Source organism: Thalassophryne amazonica, chromosome 7, assembly GCF_902500255.1.
Source record: "Thalassophryne amazonica chromosome 7, fThaAma1.1, whole genome shotgun sequence".
NCBI classification, from domain to species: domain Eukaryota; kingdom Metazoa; phylum Chordata; class Actinopteri; order Batrachoidiformes; family Batrachoididae; genus Thalassophryne; species Thalassophryne amazonica.
The window spans coordinates 49,688,262-49,703,856 of record NC_047109.1 but is presented as its reverse complement, the minus strand read 5'-3'; the positions used below and the strand labels follow the sequence as shown (position 1 = coordinate 49,703,856).

The following is a 15,595-nucleotide window of genomic DNA, read 5'->3' as shown; positions in this document are numbered from 1 at the left end:
AGGCCTGGTTGATTTCAGTGAGACCCATACAGCCTTCTCTGCGAGGGAGATATATTCTGTCCATGCACTGATTTCTGTATGTGATTTTTGTGGAGGGTGAGCATTTTCCTGGTTTTTGTGTCCAACTTAAGCTCACATTGTGGCCAGTTCACTATGCCAAACCCATAGGTCACACTGGTATTGCAAACTGGTTTATGGCTGTGATCTTATTTTTTGGTGTCAGCTGTGTTTTGCAGATCTTTTTTAAGCAGTTTAGGTATTCTTTTGTTGTTTTTGTTCTCATTTTCTTGTGCTCAATTGTATTACTTTGTTCAATTACCAAGTATTTGTATGCGCTGCGGTGGTTTGAATCATATTTGTCTAATAGATTACAATTTGTTCATGTAAATGGGGAATCTTCTTCACAGACTAAAGTTAATTATGGAGTTCCACAAGGTTCTGTGCTAGGACCAATTTTATTCACTTTATACATGCTTCCCTTAGGCAGTATTATTAGACGGTATTGTTTAAATTTTCATTGTTACGCAGATGATACCCAGCTTTATCTATCCATGAAGCCAGAGGACACACACCAATTAGCTAAACTGCAGGATTGTCTTACAGACATAAAGACATGGATGACCTCTAATTTCCTGCTTTTAAACTCAGATAAAACTGAAGTTATTGTACTTGGCCCCACAAATCTTAGAAACATGGTGTCTAACCAGATCCTTACTGTGGATGGCATTACCCTGACCTCTAGTAATACTGTGAGAAATCTTGGAGTCATTTTTGATCAGGATATGTCATTCAAAGCGCATATTAAACAAATATGTAGGACTGCTTTTTTGCATTTACGCAATATCTCTAAAATGAGAAAAGTCTTGTCTCAGAGTGATGCTGAAAAACTAATTCATGCATTTATTACCTCTAGGCTGGACTATTGTAATTCATTATTATCAGGTTGTCCTAAAAGTTCCCTAAAAAGCCTTCAGTTAATTCAAAATGCTGCAGCTAGAGTACTAACGGGGACTAGCAGGAGAGAGCATATCTCACCCATATTGGCCTCTCTTCATTGGCTTCCTGTTAATTCTAGAATAGAATTTAAAATTCTTCTTCTTACTTATAAAGGTTTTGAATAATCAGGTCCCATCTTATCTTAGGGACCTCGTAGTACCATATCACCCCAATAGAGCGCTTCGCTCTCAGACTGCAGGCTTACTTGTAGTTCCTAGGGTTTGTAAGAGTAGAATGGGAGGCAGAGCCTTCAGCTTTCAGGCTCCTCTCCTGTGGAACCAGCTCCCAATTCAGATCAGGGAGACAGACACCCTCTCTACTTTTAAGATTAGGCTTAAAACTTTCCTTTTTGCTAAAGCTTATAGTTAGGGCTGGATCAGGTGACCCTGAACCATCCCTTAGTTATGCTGCTATAGACGTAGACTGCTGGGGGGTTCCCACGATGCACTGTTTCTTTCTCTTTTGCTCTGTATGCACCACTCTGCATTTAATCATTAGTGATCGATCTCTGCTCCCCTCCACAGCATGTCTTTTTCCTGGTTCTCTCCCTCAGCCCCAACCAGTCCCAGCAGAAGACTGCCCCTCCCTGAGCCTGGTTCTACTGGAGGTTTCTTCCTGTTAAAAGGGAGTTTTTCCTTCCCACTGTAGCCAAGTGCTTGCTCACAGGGGGTCGTTTTGACCGTTGGGGTTTTACATAATTATTGTATGGCCTTGCCTTGCAGTATAAGGCGCCTTGGGGCAACTGTTTGTTGTGATTTGGCACTATATAAAAAAAAAATTGATTGATGTGGAGTCTGCAGCCAGATCTTCAATGTAGCTCCCTTCATCCAATTGTATGTTTTCGGTTTTTGTCTTTTTTCCTTTTGTCATTGTGCATTTTGAGGATTTATCCAGTCCAAATTCCATTCCAATGTCTTTTGAGAACTTATGGACAGTTTCCACGAGCTGAGTGAGTCCGTTTTTTGTGTTGGCATAGATTTTCAAATCGTCCATGAACAACAGATGGTTCACAAGTTTTTGGTTTTCCTTTGTCTTTAAGTCATGCTCCTTCAGGATCTTGCTGAGCGGGTCCATGATTAAGCAGAATAAGAGGCGAAAGGCTGTCTCTCTGAAGTATCCCTCTCTGAACTCGTACATCTGGGATTGTCATTTGTCCCTCTGTGTGAATGAGGGTGATAGTGGTGTTCCACTTGTTCATTTGTTCTCTCAGGAAAGATCTTATTTCCTCATTGATGTTGTAGAGTTCTAAGCACCTCATGATCCAGGAGTGTGGTACACTGTCAAATGCCTTTTTGTAGTCAATCCAAGCCATGCTGAGGTTCCTCTGCCTTGTTTTGCAGTCCTCCAGGATAACTTTGTCTGTCAGTAACTGGTCTTTAGCTCCTAGTCTTCTTTTGGAACATCCTTTCTGTTCATTTTCCAGGTAGCTACTAGTGTCAAGGTGTTCATAAATGGCATCAGCTATGATTCCTGTCAGCCATTTGTATGTTGTTGTTAGGCAGCATGATGGGTCTGTACTTGTTGGGAAGCTGTGTTTCCTTGGTCTTTGGAATCAGGCTTGTGTTCCCTGTCGTTAGCCAGTCTGGTGTGTCTTCTTCTCCGTTCAATATTTTTGTGAAAGTCACAGCATAATGTTGGTGTAATGCTGTCAGTCTTTTCAGCCAAAAATTTGGGATTTTGTCGATGTCAGGTGCCTTGAAGTTACTGTATTCACTCATTTTCTTTCTGATGTGCTCTTCAGTGATTACAATTGCTGGCATTTGTTGTTTGTCTTTGTTTTTCTGTTTTATTTTTTCAATCCACTCAGCCTCTTGGTGTTGTTTTGGGTCTTCAAAAAGTGGTCTCCAGAATTTTTCAATTTCTTCTCTCTCAGATGGCTGTTGTACTTCTATTGTGTCGTTTGCCAGCTTTCTGTACACTAGTCTGGGTTTTTTTGCAAATAGTTTATCCGTTTTGCTTGTATTTTCTTGTCTTTGTTCCTAATTTGTGCTGCGAAAGCTTTTACTAAGGCTTGATATTCAGCCAGCCTTCCACCTAGCAGTTTGTCTTCAACATTGTATTTTCTTTTAATGCGATTTACTTTTTTAAGAAGATTCTTTTTGTGGTTCTTGTTTCCCAAAAATGTGGCCATTTTGGAGATCTCTCTTAGGTGGCTGATTTTTTGTTGTAATTTCTTTTTCCATCATGGCATGGTATTCTTTTTCTTATTTGTGGTGCCGTTTCTCTCCAAATCTTGTGGGACTAGTTTACTTTGTATGTACCATGCCGCTCCATACTTTACAGAGTTTAACTCTGTCAATGTGGCTCCTTTTGGGACCAGTTTGGTCAGTCCTATGTTAACTTTTTGAAGGATATTTTTGAATTTTTTATTCTACTTTAGTCAGCTTTGGGCGGTCTTTCATGTCCATTTTTCTTGTTTCTTCAATCTTATTTGCCAATTCCTCTTCTAGTTCCTGCTGTCTGGGTCTGTGTGCACCTGTATATTATTTTGTAGATGAGCTGGTGAACTGTTCCTTTTTCCGGGAGGCAGTGAGTGATTTGTTTTTTCGGGGGGCAGTGGAAGGCTTGTTTTTTCAGGGATGTACTTTTTTTGAGGGCAATCATTTTTTGGTGGTGTAATGGGTTGCGTCAGAGGGCAGATGCCATCTCTTATTTGCTCAACCTCCTGTTGCATCATTTTTATTTCATTATCCGAAAAATGTTTTTGTTTGATAAAGTTTGATTTTTGAGTTGTGAAATTCTTACAAGTGATGTCTTTCTTATTTGGGCAGTGGTGGTGGATTTTTTTTTTTGCCATTCTTTGGATCTCTTTGTCTGATTTTTGGGGTATTTTATTTTGGCATATTCCTTTGCCCACAACAGTATCCACTCTTAATCCCTCTTCCACTGACTCCTTTTAAACTGGAGTTGCTTCCCTTTATCGATCAACTGATAGTATTTTATCGCTTCCTTTTGGGCTTCTTCCTTTATTTTTTTTATTTCCTCAGCCGTCAGATATTTTTCGATCTGTGAGGCGATCGATTCCAGTTTTGCGGTTGTGGTGGCTTCTTTCTTTTGTGTAGGTAAATCCGCTTCTTTTATGCGTTCCTCAAATACTGCCTTTTTCTTTCTGCCCCACTTCTCATGCCTTGAGTAAGTGAAGCAGTGAAAGATCTTTTTTTTTCTCTCTTCAATGGTCCAATTAACTGTGGTGTAGTTTCGCTTGTTTCTTCTGGCCCATTGATGCTGTTGTTGCTGGAATCCAGGATCAGAACTATGCTGATCTGGTGGATTATCCAGCCGAGTGTCCTTCTGTTCCAGTATTTGTTGTCGATCAGAACAGCTAAATGGTTTTCCGCTTGCTTGCCTCTCCTTTTGTTGCTCTGAGCTGTTCATGTGACCAGATGCTTTTCCATATTTAGAGCAATTAAACTGTTTCTCATCAGTGTTGCCTGAATCAACAATATTGGTATTTTTCTGACAGTTAAAACGTAACTGAAGTGCTCTGGTCTGTTTCCAGTCATCACTGTCATCAGTCTCAGTTCCAGAACTGTCTGAACTCCTGCCACTGGTATCTGGTTGTAAATGACTGTTTGGACCTGAGTTGCTGGCTGGTTGTGGTCCTCCATCGTCATCTCCATCAGTTTCTGCTGTCAGTGTTCTGTGTACAGATGAGCTGCTGGCTACAGGCTCAGCCTCTGTGCTCTCATCACTTGGGCTTTAATGAAGCTGTGATGACTCTGGTTTTTCATCATCATTTTCACTCTTCACAGGGAAGGCAGTGAAACCAAACTTGGTGAGATGTGCCTCCTCCAGCTGCTGAAGCTGCTCTCCCTGCTGACTTATCCACAGCTTCTCTTCTTCTTTAATGCCCTCCTGGTCAACACTCAGATTCCATTCCTGGTGTTCAGGGAGAGTTTCTTCTTTAATCACCAACAAAGGCTGCATGTCTTGTAGTCAGTAGAAGAGCGGCGAGAAGTCCAGGCGCCGATGAGTCAGTCCAGTCAGTCCAGAACGGGCTGCCTGCTCGCCTGTGTGCTTGCTCTTGGGGTTGGTAAGGTTACACCTTACTTGTGTGAAGTGCCTTGAGCCAGCTTTATTGTGATTTCGCACTATATAAACTAAATAATTTGAAATTGAATTGAAGGCTGCAACAGAACAAAATGTGGAAAAAGTGAAGTGCTGTGAATAGGAAAAATATCATGGTCTAATTAAGTTAATTCCAGAGCTATTTGGTCAATTTAGAGTGTAGATTATGTAGTGTGCAATAAATAACAGTCTATCATAAGAAGAGCTTGGTGTTGGAAATTTTCTTATGTCTCTTAAGTTGTATATTTAGAGAAGCCCGAAGGCTGAAGTTGCAGGAAATGGTCTCTATTTGTACTTGAAGCACTCAACATCCTAGAGCTTCCTCCAGAGGGGGAACTACCCCTCCAGTGCACACGCTGCGCGTTACCTCAGGTGATAGCTGCCAACAGCACAGCCATACTAAAAATTTCTGGGGAGAACCCTGACAAACGCATCCTAAAAAATTTGAATGTTATGAAAAAAAGTTTGATATTTGTAATTTCTTTCAAAAAATGATTTTTTTTATATATTTTGAGACTCATTACATATAACTAAAAATGTTTCAAGCTTTTTGAACTTTGATTTTGATGGTACAGCTGGCCCCCACTCCTCCCAACCTCTATGTCTTTTAAATGAGAGAAAGAAGAAACACTTCTGTGCAAGGTGCTGATCTACACACAGGGAGCAAATTGAGGTTAATTTGAGGTTATAGACTTCTTACACAGTCAGAAGCAGCAACGGACCAAACAACTGGCCATTCAGTTACTCAACAGCCTACAGCCCTCTTGCACCTGTGCTTTCTTTCTTCAGTATTTCTCTGGCAGAAAGCATGTATGACACCATTATCAGCTGGTGACAACATCAGTCTGACTGAGGGGTTACTGGCCATCAAATTGTCCACTACTATAAAAAGTGGAACAAGCCTGAGTTGACAGAGAAGCCCAGCATTGAGGGTCCGAGTCAGGGTACTTGATGTGAGACTATCTGCGACTCCTGCCTGAGAGGGGCCCAGTGCCGTAACCTCTGGGTCCCCAGAGAACAACCCTCTTCCACCATAACAAAGACCCCAGCTGTCCTGCTCCTCCATCTCTCTCTCACACACACACACACACACACACACACACACACACACACACACACACACACACACACACAAATAGATGACTGTGTAAGCAAAAAGGAGCGCCCCTCCAAGCCAAAATGCACGCTCATGCACACAGAGGGGCACCCCCTCTGCATTCCCAGCCTCACCATAGAGACACCACGGCAACAAGGTATTGTCATGGATATCAGGGCACCCATCTATGTGCGTTGAAGAGGCCACTGTGGTCATGCTGAAGAGACCTTGGCCTTTTGGGTCCAGTGGTGACTGTGTTCTCTCTTTGGGTCAAAGCTCCCGCCATCAGTATCTCAAACGGAAAAACTCCTTTAAAAAATTGCTGTTCCAGAGATTCTGGGTCAAATATATTACTCAGCTATATGTACACAGTCAGAAAACAACAAAATTGCTCATGGAGACAGCCTGCTCTGCTTTTACTAAAATATGTAACACACATGATGATAAATGCAGACATTTGTACGCCAGCATGTGAGCACCTGGAGTTGTGATCCATACAACATTCGCACACAATGAAGCACACGCCCCCCTCGTGCCAGTAAAGGCAGATGGTGAGAGCACAGCCAGGATCTCAGGCATCCCAAAACAATGGTGAGCTTTCCCTGATGGATTTATTAATCTTTGAAAATTAAATGTAGTCAGGGTCTTGGATTGTTGGATAGCAAAGAAAAGCAATTTGAAGATGTTGAATGTTTTTTTACCAGTTGAAATTGACTTTTTCTGATAATTATAATCTAAAATATTTCATAATTTGTTCAAAAGATGAAACTAAAGTGCCATTTTTCAGTTCTACAAGAGTCATAAACACAGAAGACATGAGAAAATATGTTTACTGAAAAAATATTTACAATGTCTTCTGTGTGCAACATTTTAAGATTTTTGACAGGTGACTTTTTGAACACAGTGAACTGTAAAAAGAAAAGAAAAATAAGAAATCATGTAGAAATTTTACTACGTTTTAAACTTCAACAATCAACGAAAGGAACAGTATGGATGCTGAAACCACTCTTCTACAATCCAAGTACATGAATAAGAAGGAACAGCCAATTTCACAAGGACTGTTTGGCAGATTGTTTTTTTTTTTTAAGGTGGGGGGGGGGTCTGCTGATCATGACTTAAATGCAGCAATGAGCTCAAATATTAAGTTTAATTGTAATTTAACCAGGTTAGTCACATTGAGACAAAGATCTCTTTTACAAGAGAGACCTGGACAATTATAAAGTTTACAATTCATCTAAACTGCATGTCTTTAGATGAGACAACAGCACTAACCATTAAGCCATCGTGCTGCCAATCTTGGCAAACGGGCCATAACTCCATCATACAGACAGCAATTTGTTTGGACCTGGGTCCCCTTCCCACAGCCATACCAAAAAATGAAGCAAGTCTATTCTTTGGACTTAAAGGACACCATTATTCATGTGGTGCGGTGTCCCTTATGTCGCCAACCATCGGGGATGCCAATTAAATAACCAAGTCTCTAAAGGTCTAGATCAGTGACAGCCATTGCCTGTCCAACTACATGTCATACCATTTCCAGTTTATTTGTATGTGCAGAATTCATCTGTGCAGGTAGCTAATTACATTCATGTCTGAATTGTGGTTTTAATAAAGGTGAAGGTTAGGGTCAAGGGTTTGCTAGGACTTGTTGGGAGCCCTCAACTGTCCTGACCCGAGCAGCGGCAAAGCGCCATATACCTCATGATGTAAACAGGCTATGCTACAAATTTATAGCAGTAACTGGCCAGCACAAATGCCACCCCAATTGATGCAAATTTATTTTCTATTCTCATAGCAAATTATAAAAGTGTTAAAGTAACAATTAGAGACATTTTCAACAGCTAACTCAGACAGAAAATAATTAATCTGCTACAAAATAATTATTTTATATACACAGCGTCCAGCGCACAACACATGGCAGCCAGTGGAAAAAAGCACAGCATCCAGCTGGGAACACAGCGAGTGGGATCGTCACAATGATGTGTGTGCAAGTGCACAGATCAAAGTCATGCAAGTGTCAGGGCAACCTGAAGCCCCTTTCACACCAGAGCTGCTTCGAGTTGCGTCAGGCATCGTCATGATGACGCAGCATGGAAGCAACCTAGTGCCGAGACGATGTAGCTCAACACCACAACATCGCAAGGGGCGCAAAGGACGAAGCAAATCGGATGCCAAAAATTAAATATGTTTAATTTTTTTGCGTCCTGTGCTCAATGCAGAAATTAAGTGGTTTCAGCACAAGTCAGAGCAACAGGACGGTACTCAATGTGACTGGAAGCCACACCCTCACAATACAACGTTATCCAACACCAATTTATGATTCCTGCTGTGCTCCATTGTTCCTGAAGTATAAATCACGCAGGATTGTTTTTATACCATGTACACAATGCAGTGAAACTACACCCTCAAAAAGAGCACAGAAAAAAAAACAAAAAATGCTGATTGCAGTCTGACAGCTGCTGCAGCTGCTCACTCTTCTCTCACAAATGTGTTTAAATAAAGTCCATAAAAGTCCTGCTCACAGACTGATTGCCAGAGACAGGACATGTCCACATCCAGTAAAAAGTCTGGACATCTCTGGTCCACTCACAGACGATTCGTTCGCGCGTGCACATGTGAACAATTAAGAAAAAAAACTCTGGCTGCAGGCAGTTAGTTCCTTGTTCTCCGCTCAAACTCTCTCATCACTGTGTTAAAAAAAGGACAAACAAGGACACAAGTCCTGCTCACAGACTGATTGCCAGAGACAGGACACGCCCACATCAAGTACAACTCCAGACATCTCCACATTTATTCACGGATGGTTTGTTCACACCCACCTCGCGGTCATAGTAAGAAAGATAAACTATAACAGAACTCAGAGCGCAGCTCAGCACAAAACAAATATAAACTAGAAGAAAAGTCAGCGTGCATAGTCTGGCTGCAGCCAAACTGTGCACTCTGATTACTCTGTGTAGAGAACCTGCAGGATGCATCCTCACCTCCTCTCTGCCCCCTACTGTGCGCACCTGACGCAGACATTCCTGCGTCGTCATGACGCAACAGGAAGCAACTCGAAGCGGGCCCGGTGTGAAAGGGGCTTTAGGCTCAGTGCAATCAAAGATTTCACCAGGTTCAACTGCATTCACAATCAATACCAGCTCACAAACAGCAACAGAGAGGACAGTAAACATCTTTCTCTTCAATGCCTTCGACAAAAAAATCTTTAGTCTGACTTTAGCTAAATGAACAGCCGTGCTGCAGGTTGCTGAATCAGTAAATGTCCTCTGTCTCCTTGTGCTGAATTCAAACTCCGCACTATGGCCAATCAGAAGCATCAGACAGCCACAGGATATAAACGCATGAGTATCGTCAGAGTAACAAACAAGTATAGGACAAAAGGAAAAGCTCTCCTCTGCCTGATGTCTGCTCAAAGTTTTCAGCATCCACAAAACTTTCTGGACTGGCCGGACCTCAGGTGATAAGGAATACATTTAATGAATGAGAAAAGGACTTGTACAGTACAAAAAATTGAGCATAAACAGATAATATCAAAATTTCATATACATTAGTCAATACATTTCCTCAACCCATCATAGTGTGAAGGAAGATTATAGTTCAAAGTATGTACACCGTTGTACATTAACTTGTCTATTAAATATAATAGAGTGAACACAAGGCACTGGCTGGATTAAGTTAGGAAAACAGTCAAACCCTCTGGAGTCGACGGACACAGAGATGCATCAAAGTCACAAGACCAAATTAAGACACCGTAACATGAAATACACAACAGACTGAGTCTCCGTTTGAATGTGTGTTGAAAGGGCGGACTTCAAACTATATACTACTTGTTTTTAAGTTGTGTTGATAGGCCTAGTAAAACCTGAATCATGATTAATAATTTACACCATGCTTTTTCCTGAATATTTTTGTCATGTTTGGTGGGAGTTTCATGTAGGAATGCACTCCAAAACAGGAGTTTTTCTTCCCTTTATCTCCTTTGTCACGGGAGCAACTGCAAGGAGGGGAAAAAAAAAACCATGCCTTCCCCTTTATCATTGGTGGAAAAATGCAAGACAACAGTGTAGCGCAGGGACACGCACAGCCAGAATGACGTATGTGGAGAGAGGAGGAAACGCAGAGAGAGGGAGGGAAGTGCAGAGAGAGTGAACTGATACTGAGATGGAAATCTGTACATGTGTTTTGGTCTTCTGATATACATGTCATTGGTGTCACTTCCAAGAGCAGAAGAGTGTCATATTCCTGTGCTCACTGGTACAGATGCTGGCCAAAAAGCCATTAAACACAGACTAGGGTGCCAAAGCTGCCTCCAGGTGGACAACAGGAGGAATTACACACCCTGGAAGTGTAAAGTCTGTAACATGCCCCTCTGTTTTGTGTTAGACAGGAATTAATTAATTTATTTATTTTTTGAGTGGCACAAATAATTTGTGTGGCATCTTATCATGACATCTGACTGTTATGAAAGTAGTCAAACAAAAAAAAAAAACGCCTGAAGTTTTCACGCATTTTAATGTAAATCGTTATACATATATAACTTTGTTGTTTGCTACATTTGTACATGTTTTTGAAATTTACAATTTACAAGTGCAGTGCCCGTAAGAAGTCTGTATTCCTATAGAAGATTGAGAGCTGAAATAGATTTTCATGGATGGACATATGAGGGTGTGTTTGAAGGTGGGATGGAGAAAGAGGTGTATTTATGTCATATTATATTATTATTTGAATATAGCATTTCATATTGTTTAAAAAAACTGTTTATTAACAATTATAAGAAAATAAAAGGATTCCTATTAAATAAGCTATTGGAAGAGAGTCAGACAAAATTAAACAGAACATTTAGAATATTTGAAAAAACTTTATTTATTTAGTTAAGTTTATTTAAACTTAAACTCAGAGCAAATATAAGATTTTATTCAGCTTATGTACTTACTGAAATGTACAAATAGTGGGAAATGTGTTGCTGTGAGCAAAAAAAAAAGCCTTTAGCTAACATCCCCTCAGTGTTGTCAAGTTAAACTCACAAGGCACATTGACAGCAAGCCTTTCACAGTAAAAGTTTTTGCTGGGATGTTGGCACTAAATGTTTTATTGTGAAATGGTGCGAGCAACAAACTATCTGATGTTGTTTAACTTTGCTTCCAGTAACATCAGCAAGCCACGTCATCTTGGAAATATGAATGTTACAATGTTAATCAAAATAAATGTTTCAAATAAAAGTTTTAAAAATTATTCCCAAAAATTTCATAATAAAGGATGCACATCATCGCACCATGCACAAGCCATATCCAATAGCTCACGTCAACCTGACAAACAGATGCATGAGCCACATACCCATGCACAGATGTTTCTTGCTTTATAGATGGATATTGGCATTCTAAGTTATAAACACGGTTAGTTAAACATGTTTGTCGTTTTCACAGTTAAAAAAAAAAAACAACAAAAAAACCTTTTTACTCGGATCATATGTTTTTGTGTGAATTTAGGTCCATTGTGTTGTTAATACAGTATGTCAGAATTAAATAAAAACTGTAAGGTCACACAGGTGCGATTGTGCTGAAAACAATGACACTAAACAAGGAATTGTAAATAGTTTTTAAGGTAAATTATAAAAAGGTGAAACCAAAAGTAGTCAAAAACAGCCAATTATACCCTGGACCCCAGATAGTGCAGCAGATAGAATATTTACAGAGGAATCCTTCAAATTTGGAAAGAAGCACCAAAGTTTCAATCATATTGAAAGCTATCACACATTTGTCTGATCACAACGATACCAAAAAGGTATAGTTTAGACTATCTATGACTGAATGTTATGGAGTTACGTGGTAAAAAAAAGCAAGAATGGTAACAAAGGTCAGCATTAGTTTGTACAGGGGTCAGATGTTAAAGTTGCTCTAAATATTGTAAAATGTGATGCAAATTATTGGTTGAGTTAATAGGGTTTTAAAAAGGAATAGTCTGCACTATGTGGCATTCTTAGTTATCATGTTACAGGGTAACATATGTCACATGTCATAGAATCCAATGGACGTTGACATTGCTCTACCTTTACCTTGCAGACCAAGCATTCAACACAATCAAAACTATTTAATTTATTAATCCTATTAGTTCTAGCAATAATTTACACCACTTTTTACCAAAATTGGAGCAACTTTAACTTCTAACCCCTGTACAAACTGAAATTGACCTTTGTCACCATTCTTGTTGTTTTTACCCCATAACTCCATAACATTCAGTCAGATAGCCCAAACTATACCTTTTTGGTATCGCTGTGATCAGACAAATAATGTGGTATAGCTTTCAATATGATTGGAGCATTTTTAAATTTTGACCCCTGTGTAATTCTTCAGTTGACCCCTACCTGGCCGCCTACTGAAAATTCAAGTGGCTACTCAGTTTTTTCAAAAGAGTAATGTCTAAGGAGTATTTGTGCCAACTTTGGTGCTTCTTTCCAGAAATTGTTACAGTTATCTGCTCCACTAAGAGGGTTAAAGTTAGCTTCGTGCATTAGTCGTGACATTGTGTTTTAAATTACAAAGGGTGCTGTACTAAATAATAGTAATTCAAAATTTGTGTATGGTACCATAACAATACCAGTGGTCTTAATCCTATGCAGCATACCCAGCTGATTGCAGGGACAACTTCAGATGTGTGCACAAAGTTAAACATCTGCATTTTAATGGGTTGCATTCACACATTTATGGACCACAATGGAAATACGTAAGTATTTCACTTTCATGTGTCATCCATACATTTTTACGCCAAATAAATTAAACCAATCAGTCATACCTCAATATCATCCAAGCAAAAAAAAAAAAAAAAGAAAAAAAAAAGACATGAATAAATGATTCATTCATCTGTGCAGATTTTTAGGAGTGTGTCCCTCCACCTGAGGGAGGAGAGGAGCTGCAGCAGCCAGCTGCTGCTGCCAGAAGGCGGGCTTCCACTCGTCCCTCACCGCGCCGAGCGCAAGACTCCAAAATCGCCACGATAACCAGAAATCTGGTCAAACTGAAATATCTTACACAAGGTGTAGTGTATTTAGAATGACGTGGTACCCCACATTCGGAGTGTCCAACATTAGGGTCTGTAAAAAATAATAAAAACAAACCTACCAGCACCAGACGGTCCCGGCTCCATCCCATTCACTTAGCCGCGCGGGGACAAGCTAGCTCGTCCGGGGGTGCTGTGGCCAAACGGCCGGGCCCTCCAGCCCCCTCCTCTCGGCGTGCAGGCTACTCTGTCCTCGGTGTCCCCCCCGCCCCCTGCCCCTTATACAGCCCCCCAAGACCCGCAGATGTGGAGGCTAACGGCGGTAGCCGCCACTTGACCGTCGAGTCTGTAGGACACTGGAAGCCGGTATTTCGGCGTAGTCGTCTCTTGCCAGCGGCTGCGGTCCTCTTCGTTCGGCACGTTAGCGCTGGTTCAAACGAACGTCGCCCGCGGGGTGGATAGTTGTCGGGTACGAGGAGCTCTTGCTCTCCGTCCGCGCAGCTTTCACCACCGAACAAAAAGGCCAACCCCTCACCCTCGCCCACACGCTTCTTCTCTCACATTAAAACTAACGCAATAGCGAGAGGGTGAACCCACTGAGGCACCCTAACGGCCGGAGATGGAATAACACTGCAGATTTGTAAATAAAAGTGCAATTTATTAACTGCAAATATAATAATAAAATACATTTAAAAGATCAAATACCTTAAAATAAAGGTGCACGAAGCTTAAATATGATAAAAATAAATATCTTGTGCGATTACACATTACCTTAAAGCAGCAGTTCCTAAATTTTTCTATGGAGATGCCACAATTTGTATCTAAGAAAAGCTGAGAAAAGTCATCTGTTTGAGTGTATGTATGTCAACTGGTCTGAATTGGTTTTTATCTAATCAGAAACAAAGGAGTTATGCTCCCCAGGTTCCATCAGGTATCAAACAACTCTGTGCTGAAGACAACGTGTTGCAGGAATAAAACCCACCCACTGTACAGCCTACATTGTCCTTTTATAAAAAAAAAACACTTGTTGACTTTGTTTGATGTCTCTCACATGATGGAGCCCCTTTGTGGGTTATATCTCTGGGGACCCGGGCCTGTTTTTTCAACATGATTTAGAATAAATCCAAACTGAGGAATAATTTGACTTTGTAAAGAACAGGATTACAGTAAGAACTGGGTAGAATTAACACTAGTCTTATTGCAGGAAAAAAAAACTGTCAACAGGCGTCAAATTCTTCAACTCAGAATGTGCTGGTTGTGCTGATTGATTTCATGGTCAGTAACTGTTTTCTGAATTTCACCACCTCATCCTCGGAGCTGAACTCCTCCAGGCAGGTGGAGGCGCTGTTCTCTAGGTGTTGCAGACAATCTTTGTTTCCATGTGGGAGATGGTACCACCTCTACAGCGTGGAAGGACCCACTCTGGAAAGGAAAGGGTGATCACCTGGACTGCAATAAAAAGTATTACGCTTATTACCGTACTCTCTGTGCAAAAAGAAAGATGCTTGTGGCGACAGAGGATTTCATTCCTGCATTGGACCACTGATTGACTGAAAGCTTGCAAATCAGCATCACAACCGAACTGTTGTACAAGTAGGGCAATGTTGGAGGAGAAAATTATTTTGGTGACTTATGGCTTTGGTTGAGGCTTTTGTAGCTCAATATCAACTGCATAAGCTTTTCTTCACCACCCTGTCATGGTTGCAATCAAAAAGGAATGTGTGTCACCAGCCTGCTTTGTCCAACTCCTGCAAAGGAGGGTTCATAGACTGGAGACAAGTTCATTCTGGATCCACTGATGTTTATTGATTGTGAAGTGTTCAATGAGACATTTTGTTCTTAAGATGAATGTTGGATGCCGACTAGCTGTAGGACAAATTACTTTGAAATTGGAAAAGCAAGACTTTATCACCAAAATAAATAAAAATACCATTTTAAACAAAAACTACTCACATTCTGACAGCTTTTGTTGAAGCATTGATCACAAAGCATATTTTCTACAGCCACAGCAAATCTGTAAAGGTAACACTTACTGTACTGTATATCACTATACGATGTACTGTTTACTGTGAGGTACAGTTACTGCATACTCATACATGCTTTATCTGTACATACTGGTAGCACAGCTCCTTCACTCTTTCACCATTTCTTTCAATTGGAACAGTGTACAGCTGCTTCCTGTTCATTTGGTGTGTTTTCAGCACCCTGTCAGTGGTTGAGATGCTGACTGCTTGAATGTTTTCAAAGATGTTGTTGTCCTCTATGATGTTAGTCTTATGTCACTGTTTTCTAGAACCATGGTGCAAATAGCCTTCACCTGTTCAGGTGTGAAAAGGGGCCCTCTGGCACCCCTGTGAAGTTGTCTTGCAGTCCTATGTGGAAAAAAATATAGTAATGCAAAACACAAAATTGAGTAAGATAAGATGTCACTGTGAATACTTA

At 40.7% G+C, this 15,595-nt stretch overlaps 1 protein-coding gene across 1 annotated transcript in view; it reads right to left on the bottom strand.

Moving 5' to 3' along the window:
* ago1 (argonaute RISC component 1) overlaps positions 1 to 13,421 on the bottom strand; it is an 85,764-nt gene extending 72,343 nt beyond the window's left edge. Inside the window, exon 1 of the mRNA XM_034174124.1 lies at positions 13,276 to 13,421. Coding sequence (XP_034030015.1) covers positions 13,276 to 13,300 — 25 coding nt within the window. The 5' untranslated portion in view covers positions 13,301 to 13,421. The remainder of the gene's footprint in view (positions 1 to 13,275) is intronic.
* Between the last annotated feature and the right edge of the window lie 2,174 nt (positions 13,422 to 15,595).